The 18,580-nt window shown below is 41.5% G+C and overlaps 1 protein-coding gene across 3 annotated transcripts in view; it reads left to right on the forward strand.

Annotated features, from left to right (window-relative positions):
- Positions 1-18,580, forward strand: part of syt7a (synaptotagmin VIIa) — a 383,396-nt gene that overhangs the window by 337,795 nt on the left and 27,021 nt on the right. For all 3 annotated transcript variants that reach the window (XM_055649546.1, XM_055649547.1, XM_055649548.1), the window contains one exon: positions 9,891-10,026. In XM_055649546.1, coding sequence (XP_055505521.1) covers positions 9,891-10,026 — 136 coding nt within the window. The remainder of the gene's footprint in view (positions 1-9,890; positions 10,027-18,580) is intronic.

Genomic DNA, 18,580 nt, shown 5'->3' on the forward strand with positions numbered 1-18,580 from the left:
ATGGTTTAAGGCATCTTAACATCTTGTGTTATTGCCTTGTAATATTTTTTTACCATCTATATATTCCTCCATACTGCTTGAATTGTGTCCCAAGTATTTGAGCTACAAATATATATTGTTTTGTATATATTTCATATCAGAATTTTAACTAATATATTATGTAAGAATTTTTGCTTCTGGTTATCCAGAATATAATGCAAGAGTAATTATGTGTGCCTTTGTTAGAACCATATACACTGATGATACAGACATTTAGTGACTCTACGGAGGTATTGTTTTTTTCTGTGTCGATGATACAGTTGTAAATGCGGCCCGTTCTTCATTTACACAGCAAATTGATGTCAAATATTTATGGAGCATAGGCAGGAGAGCAATGATTTAATTCCAATATAATTTGGGCTGCTCCAATATAAGAATATTGACTATGTTGAGACTGATTTTACTGCTGATTCTATCTCCACTTAGAGATTAACAAGAACTGATGTTTTTCCTCTCTCATTGCAAGGCAACACTGTACAGTGTCTTTATAATGAAGCTTAAATGATACAATCTGCATATACAACATGGAACATGCTACTGACCATCCTCACTGTTTGCTCTCTGCAGATTTATGTGGTAATTTAAAAATAAGTTAAGGGACAAAGTATCCTCTGATTAAATATCTCTGCTAATTATATAGATTGCAAGCATTTATTTTTTATTGAATGATTTCTTTCTTATAGGCTGAGTGATGCTATTAGAATTTTAAACCCTTTGAATAGCTACAAAACTGCAGAGGTAATGTGGTGTTCTGGCTCCACCTGTATCTAAATGCAACATTTCCTCCAGGTGTCCTAGGTCAAGAATGATGGTATCTGTTCATCCCTCAAGCTGTCTGTAAACCTATATGTTTAATTGTTTTTCAAATCCTGCAAGCAAAATCTTTCTCTCAATCCTGCCTTTTTCCTTTATTTGTAGCTTCCTCTTCCAGCTGTCCATGTTAATTGTGGTTAAACGTCAGCTGTTCCAGTACTTGCTGCTCCACCTGTCTGTGACTCCTCAGTGTCTGAAACTCTGCAATTTTGTTTCTCGCTCCAGCCTATTTCTATTTTTGTACTTTTCTTCCACCCCCTCTATCTCCCCCCACACTGTTTAAAAACATTCTGCTTTGCTTACAGACTGCTTTCTCAGACCCAAAGACTTCATCACCTTAACCGAAGCTGTACGAACCAACATTAAATCCTGTTTACAGCACTAGCCGTGAATAGATGCTAATGATTTGATTATGCCTCTTTTCAGTTGCTCTTTAGCTTGACTCTCTTGCCTTCTTTTTCCACTCTTCATTGTGTCTCATCATCATCCTCTCAATCATCAAACGTTGATGAATCCTAATACCGACTAACCTCTGCCTGCCTCCTGTGTTCCCTTCTCTGGCTGCATAACAGAAGAAGTCTGTATGTGTACCTGTGTGTGTGTGTACCTATGTGTGTCTTTGTCTGTGTTAATGCCAGAACTTGAGAACCATTATGCTGACAAAGGATGTCCTCAATCCTCTGATAGCACGTAGCATGATAGCCACATAAAGGTTCCAAGTAGAACTGCTTCTGACGTATTGGCTGCTTTCTCTCAGAAGCGAATCTGCTAGGAATTTAACCAAAGTAGGTCGAGAACATTATGCCATAAATTGTCTTTTTAATTCAAGAGATGTTTAAAAAATATTAAACATAATTTCAAAGAATCCGTCAATCGATTTGTAAGTTTGCCAGAAGCAAAATTTCATAATGAGGCCACAGAAACACACCAAATGATAATCCCAACTGGTCTGTGAAGCAATGGCTAGTTGAACCTTCAAATGATGGTTCCTCTTTTCATCAAAAGAATACAAAGTGCGGGAGTAACTCAGCGGGTCAGGCAGCATCTCTGGCGACCATGGGTAAAGAGCTTCAGGAGAGACAGGGGTGATGTTTCAGGTCGGGACCCTTCATCAGATTTCTCAAGAATTCAGAATTATTTAGTCTGTTGAAGCATCACAAAGCCCTTCTTGTAATCTCGTTGAAGCTTTATACGTGTATTGAGGATGTATTCAACACAGAGTGACGTGTGTAAGAAATGAACCCAATCAGGTTATTTTGTGATCATTTCTGGGCCTCTTAAAATCCCGTGGGAAATTTGACCCCAGACTTTCTGCAACGGATTTTGTTACCAAAAATAATATTGTTTGACCATTAAACTCCTGTCAATCGAGTGAACAAGAGAGGAATTCAAATATTAATATCCAGTATGATTTTCAAACTCAATGGCCTAATGAAAATCATCAGTTCTTGTTTATTGACAGTACAACCAGCTTTGACCAACCTTTCCACCACTGATACACTCCTGTTTAAAGAACCAAAATTCCACATGCACAAACCATCAGGGTGATCAGCGGGCTCCTTGCTCATACTTGACATGGAGCTGTGGACAGCAATAATTCACACAGAGTCCGGAATTGACTTTGAGAACAAACGCTCTTTATAAGACGTTGGCCAACTTGGGGGACATTTATCCTTGGGCAGATGTTCCCCCATCCAAAGGTGACATTATTCATGTACTATTTTTTATTTACTTTCCCCAACCCCATTACCTATATCCCATTTACATTGTGAGAACATAGGATGAGGTAAGTTACTTTTGCCACTCTATGCTCTATCATACTGTGTGCTACACAAGCCGCATGCGGTTCCACTTTAAACGTGTATGGATAATGATGAGTTCCCATCTTGGAGAACATGTACTGGTTGCTGTGCAGTATCCAGGCACAGTTTCACTCTAGATCAAAGACACAATATGGGTCAGGAGGTATCTCTGGAGAACATGGATAGGTGAATTTTTAGGTTGGGGCCCTTCATCAGACCGTTTTGTTCATTTTAAGCTCGGAGAGGAGAGCTGAGGGGGATATTGTCCATTTATGACCAGCTTTCCAACAAGCCCTATCACCCAGCATCATGAAGTCCCACTGTCTCCTTTACTGGAACTTTCCTTGTTTCCTCAAAGATTTGTCCGCAGTCTGGGCTGACTTTCTGTTTGGATCACGGCACACTCATCACTTGCTCACTGGATGGTGTGGAGGTGAACTTGGGTTCGGAAGTATTACAGGCAACCAAGGGACCATGTGAGAACTAACTTTGCCATCCAAGACCTTATCCATGCAGAGTTTAGAAGGACCGATGCTGATGGCTTCAGTTCTCTCAATTCACTTCAAATAAATTATCTTATGTAAGTGCCTGAACTGCTAGATGAAGGTCTAGATTGTTCTCACTTTCCGATCGTTTGGAATGTTCCACAAGAGTGATCTCGGCCTAGTTAGTTTTTGCATGGCTGCATGGCAACAGGCTCTTCAGCCCACCGAGCCCACACCGAGCATCGGTCACCCCTTCACACTAGTTCCATGTTATCCCACATTCACATCTACTCCCTACACACTCGGGGGCAATTTACAGAGGGCCAATAAACCTATAAATCCGCACGCCTTTGGGATGTGGGAGGATATCGGTTTTATCCAGAGGAAATCCATGCAGTCACAGGGAGAACGTGCAAACACCCCTCTGGCTTCCCAGCGGCTCTACCAGTGAGATTGCCCAAGATCTACTTACGGAGACAGTTTGTATCTATTTTGGACATGAGCAGCCGATAGAGTCCCAGAGAAGCAGCCATTCATGCAGAATTTTTCCTCAAGATTTTGCTGCCAGAAGCTCTGCTCATTGCTCTGGTGCAACCCCATCGACCTATTACATAAAGAGGCACCGACCTCCACATGGCACTCCAGGCTAGTCTGGGCCTTGCATAGATTCTGCTACCCCATTTCTCAATACTGCCACATTCATTTATGAAGCAATGTGTTGGAGTGTTGTCCAAAAGGATGCCAGGTTTGCCTTCTGTGAGGGTTGGATTGCAAATTTTAAATCAGCCATAACAGGAATCTGTTGGGGCAGGTGAAGTAGGTTCATATTTTTAATATAAGGAGAAGACTCCAAGTGGTTGTTGCAACCTAATTCAGGTATGTCCATCTATTCTTATTCTGAAGATAGACACAAAGTGTGGGAGTAACTTAGTGAGGTCGGGTAACATCTCTGGAGAAAAATGATGGGTGATGTTTCTGGTCAGACTGAAAGTGGGGGATGGGGGGGGGTGGTGGGGGGGTCAGGCGGGGGGGGGAGGAAAGTAGAGGCAGGGGGGGGGGGGAGGGGGGGGGGGGGGGGGGGGGGGGCAGGAGGTGAACGGCTGGAGATGAGAAAAGACCAGGACCAATCGGGTCCAGCCACCAATAACCTCAGGAAGGGCATTGCCTGGTAGGTCCATTGTTGGCTAGAGAAGGTGTGGTCTCAAGAGAAACAATGTGTAGAACTGTGAAACTGGTAAAACTGACGAGGGAGGAGGAATGGGGCAAGGAGGGAGAGGGGTGGGGATGATGTTACTGAAAATTAGAGAATTCAATGTTTATACCGCTGGGTGGTAAGCTACCGAAGCAAAATATGTGGTGCTGTTCCTTCAATTTGCGTGTAGCTTTACTCTGGCAAATAGAGTAGGCCCAGGACAGAAAGGTCAGTATGGGAATGGGAAGGGGAGTTGAAAAGATTGGCAACTGGGAGATAACGTAGGCTAGGCGGACCGAGCATAAGTGTTCAGCGAAACGGCCGCTGAGTCTACGTTTGGTGTCACCGATGTACGGGATCCCCCACATCAGGAACACTGGATGCAGTAGATGAGGTTAGAGGAGGTACAGATGAACCTCTGTCTAACCTGAAAGGACTGTCGGGGTCCCTGGATGGAGTTGAGTGAGGAAGTATAAAGACAGGTGTTGTCTTTATTCTGAATTTTATGCAATACGATATGATAGAATATTTATCCCAGGAGGGAAATCGATTTGCCAACAGTCATAAAAACACAAAAAAATTGAAATTAGTGGACAGGCACTGTTTTTACATTTCTGTATTTCTAACACATTTTCCAGGTTCCTTCGAACAAGACTGAATAAATCTCACATGTACAGGCACCTCGCGATTTACACATGTTTGATTGATGCGTTTTTGGAATAACGCACTTGTTTAATTAATACCAAAACATAATTTATGTGCTCGTATTATTGAAATAGCGCGTTCAAATTAATGCCTGGCATATACTTCATTTACGTGCTTTTGAGATATGCGTTGCTTTTCAAGAACTCCCCCATAAAATGTGAGTCGCCTGTATGTGGAAGATATGTTACATCACATTGTCTGAATCACCGATCTTACACAAATCTGTAAAGAAATTCAGGCAGCAGGCATTTCCTGCAAGAATAAAGGGCATGGGATCTACTTATTGTTACAAATAACCTCTGAGGTCAATGAAGATATCAATAGTATATTAAATATGTGGCCACTGCTGTCAGCTAAGCGGTGATAGAGACAATCTAAAAGTGTTAATATTCTGTACGTGAAATGTTAAATGAACCAGTAGGTTGAAGTTATGCAATTGGGGTGGCGAAGAAGCTAATTTAAGCCAATGTAGGGTGTTTTGTTTGAGAGTTTTTCAGCTAGATAAAAAAACCCATAAAGACATCACAAATGAGAGAGGCATGAATGTGAATCACAGCCACTCTGGTCTGCCACGTGTGTTTGTGTGCACCAGACCTACCTTATCTGAAATATATAAGTGCAAAGAGAAGACATTCAGAATAGTTGTCCCAGTGCTGAAAAGACTTGTTACTGCTTTTGAGGGGGTTTGATTGAAGTTGTTAATAGTAAAGTGCCTGAGCCTCTTGGGCGTTATTTGCGCTTCATGCAGGTGGCGCACGAAGATTTAATGAATCCCAAAATCTTGGGGCGCCGCGTGCAACCGCGCGTCACTGCCTACGCCACCACGCCTCCCCGCGCTCGTAATGCATGTCATGCGTCGTGACACGTGAATGATGTCGCGTAAATGACGCCCAAGTGGGACAGGCCCTTAAGGCACAGGTTTCACATAATTTGGTCAACATGGCCCAGCGGTAGAATTGCTGCCTTACAATGCTTGCAGCGCCGGAGACCCGGGTTCGATCCCGACTACGGGTGCTATCTGTATGGAGGAGTTTGTACGTTCTCTCCTTGACTGCGTGGGTTATCTCCGAGATTGTCGGTTTCGTCCCACACTCCAAAGGCGTACAGGTATGTAGGTTAATTGGCTTGGTGTATGTGTAAATTGTCCCTTGTGTGTGTAGAATGGTATTAATGTGCCGGAATCGCGGGTCGATGCAGACTCGGTGGGCTGAAGGGCCTGTTTCCGCTCTGTATCTCTAAACTAAACTAAACTAAAATGTAATTTGTATAATCCACACTACAGATGTACGGCAATAAAACTCAGTGAGACCGTTTCTACAGCCTCATGATTTCAGGTTAGATGTTGGGAGATTACGCACCCTACATAATTAGAGGGGTAAACCATACTGTCGCCTGGACAAGGCTGTGCACAGCTTTAAGGTGAGAGGGACAAAGTTTAAAGGAGATGTGCAGGGCAAGTTTTTTTACACAGAGAATGATGGGTGCCTGGAATGCACTGCCAGGGTGTGGAAGTGGAGGCGGACAAAACAATGACGTTGAAGAGGTTTTTAGGTAGGCACATGGAAGTGCAGGGAATAGAGGTATATGGATCTTGTGCAGGTAGGTGAGATTAGTTTAACGGCATCATGGATATTGTGAGCTGAGGGCCTGTTCCTGGGCTGGACAGGGTTTGTACGTTCTCCCTGTGACTGAGTGAGTTTTCTCCAGGTTTTCCTGTTTCCTACCGCACTTCAAAGACGTATAGGTTTGTAGGTTAATTGGCTTCTGTAAATTAAAAATCGTCCCTAATGTGGAGGATGGTGCTGGTGAATGGGGTGATCGCTGGTCGGCGTGGGCTCGTGGGCTGAAGGGCCTGTTTCCGCGCTGTATCTGTAAAGTCTGAAGTTTTGGTGCCTTATGTGATTCTTAGACAGAGGAAATTATTTCAACCATATGGCTTGGTAAAGGACAAGCCGTTCATTGAGGATGCCCAGCTTTAGGTGACACATGGTCAGTAGGGGTCAGTACAGGGGAAATCCTGAATAGCACTAACTGCCATCTACAGATAAAATAGTCTCCAGAAAGTAGCCTAGCGTACAGCGCCAGAGACCTGGGTTAGATCCTGACTACGGACGCTGTCTGTATGGAGACGCCCAGGTTTGTAGGTGAATTGACTTGGTAAAAATGTAAATTGTCTCTAGTGTGTGTAGGATAGTTTTAATATACGTGGATCGCTGGTCAGCGTGGTCTCGGTGGGCCGAAGGGCCTGTTTCTGCACCGTATTTCTAAACTTAATTAAACAAAAAAATTACACAGAAAATTATGTTGTCATTCAGGCTGTCTTTGTGTTTCTTGTGACGATAAAACTGTTGCTCAAGAATGATAAATAAATGCAGATTTCCCAACCAGATGTGGAATCTTGAAGTCCAGGAAGGTTGGAGTTTGTAAGAATTTAATATTTTACGTTTAAAGAGACAATTGAACATTTTTACCTTTTTAATATTGTACAGCTTGGAAATAACCGAATCTTCTCCTCAATCTGTATAAATGCACCCAAAGCTATCATTAGTTAGCTGTGTAGGAAGAGACTGCTAATGCTGGTTTATACCGAAGATAGACATAAAATGATGGAGTAACTCAGCGGGACAGGTAGCATCTATGGAGAACATGGATAGGTGACACTGAGTCTGAAGAAGGGTTCCGACCCGAAACGTCACCCATTCCTACTCTACAGAGATGCTGCCTGTCCTGCTGAGTTACTCCAGCACTTTGTGTCTATCTCCGGTGTAAACCAGCATCTGCATTTCCTTCCTACACATCCCACTGACTGGACTGATTCTATGAATTCAATTCAATGACACTTTACTTTCACCTGTACCTAGGTACAATTAAATTCTTTGTTTTGAAGACCATAGATAGGCAAAATCATAAACAAGTACAAAAGAGCAACGATAGTAGTGTAAGAATAGGAGACTTCACCGAGGCAGGACACAAAGAGTCGCCACGTTTCTGGACCTAACTTGTGCCCTTTGAGTTTCAAAGTTCTTTGGAGTTCAGAGACTTATCTTGGCCTTAAAGGCCCATTGGCCTGGCAGCCATCTGATTATTTACAGAGAATGATATCTGAAAGTGTTTGTATTATATCCATTCTCTCTTCAAGACCATTGTTCACCCCTTCACAACTCGCCCTATGTTATCCCGCTCTCACACCCTTTTTTTCTAATTTTCTATTTAAAGTGACCACATTCAGCATGTGAAGCATGCCTTGTTCTTAAATGAAGCAGTAACAACTTAAAATCAGAATTGGTTAGGTTGTAAAGTTGACTGTAAATCTCCCGATGTACTTTGCCTCGCAAGCAACAATTATCTGCTAACTGTGTAAACTATTTGATATATATTCTTCTCCCCTCTACATACTTTAAAATTAAGGCACGACCTACCACAAATGTTTATTTGTCATTGATGTTAAAAAGCACATGATCCATGGTCCATGGCCCATCTACTTCACTTTAGTATGAAGACAATTTTATATGCCAATTACTGGCACAACCTTACTTAAACATTTATTCTAAACTTCTATGACACACCAATGTAAAAGTCCTGCTTTATTTCCTGCAATGTTTCATTCTTTCCATGTGGTATAGTTTATCATTTATTATCTGTTGTCCCCAACATCAATTTCTGAGAATAAAATAAGGATTAATGTAAGATTAGTGTAAATGGATGATTAATGGTCAGCTCAGACTTGATGGGCTAAAATGCACGTATCCATGTTTTAAGATTCCACTTTGTAAGATGCATGATTAAAATAATTCCAGCATCATCTGCCACTACTTATTGAAGGCTGGTAAGATTAAGAATAAAACATTGTAATTGGCCAGATGTTCAAAGTAGGATTATGAAGTTAGCGAGTTTTAAATCAGACATTTGTCACAAATGCCAATGAATTATCTGGTGCTTTCATTAGCTGTGTTTTTGCTGTACTTGGCTTGAGAAGGTGTGGCGTTAATCATAACCATTTACCATTAATGATGCAAATTCTTCCATGGTTGTTTACCAAAGTACAGACGGCTACAGGTAAGTTGGAATGTAGCTTATTATGTACTCTTGGAGAGTCCCAAAGACAAGACATCCCAAATCTGACACTAATAAAGCACAAAAGCAAATTTAAAAACTAGGAAATATACCAGGAATACATGGATAGGACAGGTTTAGAAGGATATGGACCAAATGCGGGCAGGTGGGACTCATGTAGATGGGACATGTTGGACAGTGTGGACCAATTGAGCCAAAGGGCCTGTTTTCACACTGTTTGACTGTAAGCATGAACAAATGCAATTTTAAAAAGTGGCCTAATATTCCAAATAATGGTGTGGGGTAGAAGGCTGAAGGATTGGGGATAAACAATGAAGTATATGTGGCGTTCTGAATTGTGATGTGTAATTATGCCTCAAGATTATTATCAATGGTTGAAATCCTAATTCTATCATTACTATAGTTGGAGATTATAGATGTAGCTTACTCATATGCACAATGTTAAATAAATCCTCCATCAGTCTGTTTTCCATCTTCCTTCCTGGTCTTTATATTTCCCAATTATTTCCAAAATAATACAACAGTTCTCACTATTATTTGTCTTAAAAGCTTTGATTTAATTAGTATTAAATGCTTAATATATAAAAATGAATGTTTAGTTCTATGAACGACATGGACCATTTGAGAAATTTGAGCTGTCTCAGCATAGAATCTTTTGCAGCTGTCAAAGCCAAGTTAGGCAATGAGATCCAAACTCATTTACTAATGGAGCAGGCCAAAATATCACCCTAGCTCTCCGAGGCTCATTGGCAGATTGTTAACTACTGTCTCCGTTTGCAGGTTGCCCACTGGAAATAAGCCAGTGAACACCACTCCTGTGCAAGGGCAGGTTTCTCAGGATGATTTGGACAGAAGAACAGAACCTCGCTCCTCAGTCTCAGACTTGGTCAACTCCCTTACAAGTGAGATGCTAATGGTGAGTGGCCTACACGTGTATAAACCTGATTTTTTATTAGATATAAATTACATGGTGCAAGGTAATTGCACAACTAAGATGCAGCAAGTACAGAATTTGGCTTGTCATATATTTGTAATCTTTTTCATGTTAAAAAAAATTACATACACAGCATAAGCTATCTACAGCATTATACAGTATCTGCAGTATCTACAGTATTATACAGTATCTACAGTATTATACAGTATCTGCAGTATTATACAGTATCTGCAGTATTATACAGTATCTACAGTATTATACAGTATCTGCAGTATATACGTTATAGTATCTGCAGTATCTAAAGTATTATACAGTATCTATACAGCAGTATTTTGCACTATCTACAGCATTATAATATGTAGTATTATAGTATCTGCAGTATTATACAGTATCTGCAGTATTATACCGTATCTGCAGTATATAGTCTTATACAGTATCTACAGTATTTTACACTACAGCATTATACAGTCTTGTACAGTATCTGTAGTATATACAGTATTTTACACTACAGTCTTATACAGTATCTGCAATATCTACAGTATTTTACACCATCTACAGTATTATAAAGTATCTGCAGTGTCTACAGTATTGTACAGTATCTACAGTATTTTTACAGGCTGCATTTTCTGTGATAATTATTCCTATAGAAACAACACATCGCTAGTTACGTGTATTCTGATTTGCCTTGACCAAAACTATAATGAAGTCATCAATGATGGGTTCATGACAATTTGTTCTATCTGATCTCGAAACATTATTCAGCACATTAATTGTAGACCTTTTGATTAGTTATGGTCACCAGTTGATTTTTCCAGTCTCTCTTTTCCACAACCAGCAATCCCTTACTTGTACTTTTGTGTTCCACAGAGAAAGGAAAACTCATTTACACTTTGATATTTCCCCAGGATTTCTGAAGCTTTCTTGGAGAACCAGGTCTGCTTCTAGAGTTAGTGATGGCATCTGCAAAGGATGGAAGGGCATTGGTGAACTCCTACCAGTCATAGGTATCCAGATTTGGGGACATCCAAAGTTGTTAGGTTTAGAGGTTTAAGGGAACTTCAGTGAACTGAAGGACAGTGCCAGTGTAAGTTTATCAGTTTCATTTGACTAACATAAGTTCTACACAGGCTTTAGAAGTTCTCTCAAGGTGAGTAATTGGGAAAGCAGATGCCGGTTTTTGATGCTTCTAACCGTAGAACATATGCGATAGAACAGTACAGCACAGGAACTGGCCAGAAGATAGACACACAGTGCCTGAGTATTTCAGCAGGTCAGGCAGCATCTCTGGAGAAAAAGGAACAGGCCCTTTGGTCCACAATGTCCTGTCAAATAAACTTGAACTAAGCAGAAGGTGAAACACTTTGAGCTGAGGAGAGGGAATTGGAATAAGCAAAGACCTCTTTGTCCACTGACACAGGAATTCAGTGTTTGTACGTCAAGTTTTCTTTGGCCTTTTAAGTAGTTGAGTATCTTTGAGAACTTGTGACATTCGGTGAGGGGGTTTAGGAGGTTGTGTTGGGATCCAGTTGTGGTGATGAAGGATTAGTGACTGCTACTAAATGATAATTTGAGAATTTGAAGTATTTCATTAAAAATGAGATTTTGTGTGAGCCTGACTATATTCTGCTAGAAACATTGATAAAGAAAAGCTAAAATTGATTTTTATAGGAAAAATAATACATCAAATTCCATTCTTAAAATTAGGTGAGTACATTTTTAGCAAATAAATCCAAAATAATTGGACTATTTTTATTCTTATATTAATCCTAATTATGACCTTAATCATGTTAACCTATGCTAATTCTATCACTCACATCACGTATTTGTCACATTTCATTTCCCAAAACAAAAAGAATAATACATTTTATTTATGGGCGCCATTCAAGAGTCTCAAGGACAGATCAGTTCTGTTTGCTTTCAGTTTTGACAATCTGTTTTGCCTTTTGCACAGTGGTGCAGCAGTAGAGTTGCTGCGTGCTAATCTGTATGTGAAATGTTAAATAAACCAGCAGGTTGAAGTTGTGCAACTGTGGTGGGCAAGGAGGTTAATTTCAGCTAATGTATGGTGTTTTTGAGAGATTTCCAGCTATAAACCCTATAATTTCTATAGGTCCAAATCCAAATATAAATCCTTCCTCAATTTAATATCCAAATGAAGTCAATGAAGAAGCTTGACTTTTTCAGGAGATATTATGGCTGATAACGGATCCCAGCATACATAATGGATATCACTATTACCTATTATTTTCCTCCATTGAACTAGATTTCCATGATGGCAGACTGAATTAATTTGAGTTGGTGCAACACTCAGTGGTGAAAGAGAATTTTGTCCAAGGCTGATTGTTTTCACTGTCTCATATCTAGTGTTCATCACTTCCCAGAGATTACAAATAATCAAATTAGCTTCTGAGAAGTATTGGAGGCTTTATTGCACAAGATCCACTTCCAGGGGCACATCAGGTGGGACCAGAAATGCTCTTATTTAAGAAAGTTTGGACCTTGCAATTGTGATGTGAATGACATTGGGGGGGAACGGTCCAAAGCTACGGTCTACCTCATTCGTGACCCTTGGACTATCTTTAATAGGACCTTACTCAACTTATCTTGGAGATGAGAAACAGGGTTTCTGTGGCTGCTGGATAAAACCAGCACATCATGAATTGTAGTTTAACCTTTGCTCTTCAGCACATCATTTCCACTTTGACAGAATGTGAAGTTACAGAAGTGTGAAAACGCATACCTCGTCTTGTTGAATCTCATTGTCTGTAACACGTTTTCACCTCGGCCACAGCTAACAATGGCCTGTTTCCTTTATCATCGTTACTTTTTTGCATATCTTTCATTCATTTGTTCCATATCTCTCTAAATCAGCGTGTATATCTCTCATTTCCCTTTCCTCTGACTTTCAGCCTGAAGATGGGTCTCGACCCAAAACATCATCTATTCCTTTTCTCCAGAGATGCTGTCTGACCTGCTCAGTTGCTCCAGTTTTTTGTGTCTACCTCCAGATTCGGGGACAGATTGTTCCCAGCTATTTTCAGGCAACTGAACCATCCTGTCATCAACTGGAGAGTGGTCCTATCCTGACATAATATACCTCATTGGAGACCCTTGGACTATCTTTAAATAGGACTTTACTAGACTTTGGCTTGCACTAAACATTATTCCCATCATCCTGTATCTGTACACTGTGGGCGGCTTGATTGTATTCATGTATAGTCTTTCTGCTGACTGGATAGCACACAACAAAAAAACTTTTCACTCAGTGCACATAACAATAATAAACTGAACTAAACTCGAAACTCTGAAGTTGTATCTTTGCTTGGCTTCTCCCAACATTAGATATTAGCTAAACAAGAAAACTAGTTGGGCTGTTTAGGTTATCAGATTCATAGCAAAATTTGATAGAATAGAGGAAACTATAGCCCCTTAAGATTGCAGTGAAGATATCAAAGGCTGTCTGTTTTTTGGGAGCAGATGCTGAAAGTAGCATCACACTGGAGGATATTTGGAGTTGTGATTTCCTTCAGTTATACTTGGATAAATCGACACATGGTTGGTCATGGTCAGTGAAGAATTGCTTAGATCTAATCAACCACAGGCAAACTGAACCCGATCTGAACTTGAGTACTTTTATTTTTAAGGACATCTTTAACATTCTTGTGGGCTGATCCATAGTAATTTAAGAGGGAAGCTGGTCCTTACCCGTAACAACCTTTCATTTGACTCCTCCCTTTTCCTCCATATACAAGGCGTAGCTATGGGCATTCGCATGGGGCCTAGCCATGCCTGCCTCTTTGTAGGGTACACCGAACAATCTTTGTTCGAGGTGTACCAGGGCCCTATCCCCAAACTCTACCTCCGCTACATCGACGACTGCATTGGTGCTACCTCCTGCACCCATACACAATTCACTGACTTCATCCATTTCACCATTAACTTCCATCCGGCACTCAAATACACCTGGACCATTTCTGACATTTCCCTACCATTTCTAGACCTCACTATCTCCATCGCAGGTGATAGACTACTGACCGACATCCACTATAAACCCACTGACTCCCATGGCTATCTGGACTACACTTCTTCCCACCCTGCATCCTGTAAGGACTCCATCCCCTACTCACAATTCCTCCGTCTACGTCACATGTGCTCCCAGGATGAGGAGTTCCATGCCAGGGCATTGGAGATGTCCTCATTCTTCAGGGAACAGAGGTTCCCCTCCCCTACTGTAGATGAGGCTCTCACCAGGGTCTCTTCTATACCCCATTACTCTGCTCTCACTCTCCATCCCCCCACACATAAGAAGGGAAGAGCCCCCCTTGTCCTCACCTTCCACCCCACCAGCCGTCACATACAACAAATAATCCTCCGACATTTTTGCCACCTCCAACGGGATCCAACCACTGGCCACATCTTCCCATCTTCTCCCCTGTCTGCTTTCTGCAGAGACCGCTCCCTCCGTAACTCCCTGGTCAATTCATCCCTTACCACCCAAACCACCCCCTCTCCTGGCACTTTCCCTTGCAACCGCAGGAAATGTTACACTTGTCACTTTACCTCCCCCCTTGACTCCATTCAAGGACCCAAGCAGTCTTTCCAGGTGCGGCAGAGGTTCACTTGCACCTCTTCCAACCTCATCTATTACATCCGCTGCTCTTGGTGTCAGCTGCTCTACATCTGTGAGCGATCATTGGCGATCGCTTAGCCCAACACCTCCGCTTGATTCGTAATAACCAACTGATCTCCTGGTGGCTCAGCACTTCATCTCCCCCTCCCATTCCGAATCCAGCATTTCTGTCCTGGGCCTCCTCCATGGCCAGAGTGAGGACCACCGTAAATTGGAGGAGCAGCACCTCATATTTCGCTTGGGCAGTTTGCACCCCAGCGATATGAACATTGACCTCTAATTTCAGGTAGTCCCTGCTTTCTCCTCCCCTTCTCAGCTCTCCCTCAGCCCATTGTCTCCACCTCTTCCTTTCTTCTTCCCGCCCCCACCCTCACATCAGTCTGAAGACGGGCCTCGACCTGAAACATTGCCTATTTCCTTTGCTGCATAGATGTTGCCTCACCCGCTGAGTTCCTCCAGCATTTTGTCTACCTAAGAGAAAGAGCAATACTTTGGAAGTGTTGTTGAAATACAAGGAATACGGTGACCATAATACAAGATGCTGGAGGAACTCAGCGGGTTGAAAAAGCAAGCATCCTTGGAGGGAATGGACAGGTAAAGCTTTGGGCCGGGGTTGAAGGGGAGTGAGAGCAGAACTGCAGGAAACTGAGAGGATACGGTGAGGGCTCCATCCACAACAACAGTGGTCCGTAAAGAGGTTCCAATCCGAAACATTGTCCATTCCTCCCACAGATGCTGCCTGATCTTTTGAGTTCCTCCAGCACTTTGTGCTTTGCTCAAGGTCCGAGATCTGCAGTTCCTTGCGTCCTCATTCTAACTTGCTTGAATTTGATGGCATTAAAAATGTTGCCTGATAAATCGGCTGCTATTTCCCTTTGACTGAGAAATGTACATTACCTTGTACAGCTGAGCGAGATGAATGGAGTTGATATCAGCAGCAATCGCATTTAGATTTCTCATCACTGAGCAGAATATATTCTCGCGGCATGTGCGGTTAATTACATAATTTCTAATTAAACCCTGTGTTGATGCGGAAGCTGTTCTGTGTTTTGATTCATTCAAATTAAAAAAGGGGACTTGGAGTCATTCGATTGTGAATGAAGCTGTTGTGTATGTTTGAAAAAGCAAGCACTATATTAAGAAAGTCATTGATATTCTGTGTGAGAGCAAGTAAATTGATCCCAGTATAATTCTCAGTAGGTCACTTTATATTGGATTGGTCAAGGTTGACTAATCAGAAACAGTTTGCCCTTGCCCAGAGCGGTGTGAATTATGCAACATGTTAGGACAAGGAGTTACATAAACGGATGCATTACCAAGCAGGAATAAAATATCATTACAGTAATGTGGTTTGTTCTGATGCCAAATTCAAAGGGCTTTATAAATTTATTACACATTTTTGTTTAATCTGCAAAAGCAAGTACATATTTTTTCTGCAAACTTAACGTTCAAATTTACAGAGTGGGCAGAATAATGCGAGTTGTTTGGATCCACCGAGTCCACGCCGACCATGGATCACCCATTCACACCTGCCCTACATAAATCAGCTTTCGCATGCACTCCGTACACCCTAGGCAATTTTAATTTTAGAGACCAATTAACCTACTAACTCGCACGTCTTTGGGAAGTGGGAGGAAACTGGTGCACCTGGAGAAAACCCACAATATTGCACATCAAGGGGGGCATCAACAGTTCTGTACTTGGACAGAAACTGCCCGTGAGCCAAATTCTCATGATTTCACTTTGAAGATGAAAATGTTGAGCTATCCCCCTCTGCACACGTTTGCATTTGAGGCTGGATTGTTGGATCTGCAGCAAATATGTTACACAGAGTAAGACTCCAGCAGCAGGAATGTGATGTTTTTGTTAAGGATAAATACTGGCCAGGACACCTAATGCTGTGCTTCTGGAAAATAGTTCCAAGCAGTAGTCTACTGAGTATCCTTCAGACTGAAAGTCAGGGGGAAGGGAAATGAGATATATAGACTGTGATATAGAGAGATATAGAACAAATGAATGAAAGATATGATAAAAAGTAACGATGAGGAAACAGGCCATTGTTAGTTGTGGGCTGGGTGAAAACGAGTTGCAGACAATGAGACTCAACAATCCGACTTTGAAGATGATAAATTGACCTGGGTGGGGGAGGGACGTAGAGAGAGGGGATGCAAGAGTTACTTGAAGTTAGAGAAATCAATAGGATGGAAGCTGTCCAAGCGAAATATGAGGTGCTGTTCCTCCAATTTGCGTTTGGCCTCACTGATGATGGAGGAGGCCCAAGACAGAAAGGTCAGTGTGGGAATGGGAGAATGGAATTAAAGTCCAGGATACTTTTATCAAACTTTTATCCATTCTCATCAATGTTGGAAAGTTGATAATCTCACAAATAATATTCTGCTCTAAGTCTTAACCCAATTTATTTACTCTGGGAATTTGGAAGAAAAGCCATTACCCATTGAATGATGAGAATGTAGAACCTGCTACAATTTAAACCAGCATTTTGTGCTTTGCTTAGGAACCTAACATCTGCGTCTATAATTGACACTTCTAATTTCAATACATTTAAACTGAAGCTGAACAAACATACAAAGGAGATATCTGGAACTGCAGAATAAATTAGTGTTTTGGAGAAACTAAGGGGGTCAGGTTGCATCTGTGGAGGGAATGAACAGACAACATTTGGATCTGGACCCATCTGAACTGCTGGTCTGAAAAATGAACCATTGCCTCCACTGATGCCGTCTCAAAACTATGTTGCAAATGTAAAACCTTAAAATATCCAGTACATTATCAGAATAGAAAGTATTATTACATGTGGACTGAGAGGCTGAAGGAGACGGGAATAGAAGATTGCACTGATAGATTTAGACTGGGAATAGGCAAGAGAAGACTTGAGTGGATCATAAACACCATTGTGGCATCTTTCTGTGTCGTTTATCACAGATAATCACAGAGTTTACAATTGGGCTTATCTAAAGTCACTCATTGAGAAACTAACAAGGAAATATCTACTTCATATCATAATTAGACAGGGTTAATTAGTAATCTTATTGTAAATATACTCTGGGGAAGTGATCACAATATAATAGGATATCATATTGATTTACTGGGAAATTAAATTTCATTGCACAATAGAGCCTGCGGTATAAATATGTTGGCCAAAGAAAAATCACCATCAATATACCATTAGTGTATAAAATCATGAGAATTGATAGGGCAAATGCACTTAGTCTTTTACCCAGATTAGGAGAATCAAGAACCAAAGGTTTAAGGTGAAGGAAAAGATTTATTAGGAACCTGAGGGGCAGCGTTTTCACACAAGGGGTGGTGGGCAGCATATGTAATGAGCTGCCAGAAGAGGCAGTTCAGGCAAGTACCATGGTGCAGCGGTAGAGTTGCTGCCCTACTGCAACAGAGACCCGGTTTGATCCTGACTACGGGTGCTGTCTGTATAGAGTTAATACGTTCTCCCTGTGACCGTATAGATTTTCTACGGGTGCTCCGGTTTCCTCCCGCACTACAATGACATACAGGATTGTAGGTTAATTGGCTTTGGTAAAAAAGTGTAAATTGTCCAAAGTGTGTAGGATAGCGCTAACATATCCTGGTCAGCATGAACTCAGTGGGCCATGCTGTATGTCTAAAGTCTACTATAACAACATTTGGACATGTACATGGATAAGAAAAGCTTTGAGGGATTTGGCCCAAATGTGATCAGATGCGACCAAGATGAGGCCTCTTGTTTGGCATGGATGAGTTAGGCCGAAGGACCTTTCTCCGTGTTGTGTGACTCTATGTATGACAAACTATGTCACACCTTGATTGTGGTGCCTTTTCAGATGGAAACCTCTCTTTCCGTCTCCCTCAAAAATATATCACTCCAATTCAATCACCACAATTGAAAAC

The sequence above is a fragment of the Leucoraja erinacea genome, chromosome 18 (assembly GCF_028641065.1).
Source record: "Leucoraja erinacea ecotype New England chromosome 18, Leri_hhj_1, whole genome shotgun sequence".
In the NCBI taxonomy this organism is placed as follows: Eukaryota; Metazoa; Chordata; class Chondrichthyes; order Rajiformes; family Rajidae; genus Leucoraja; species Leucoraja erinaceus.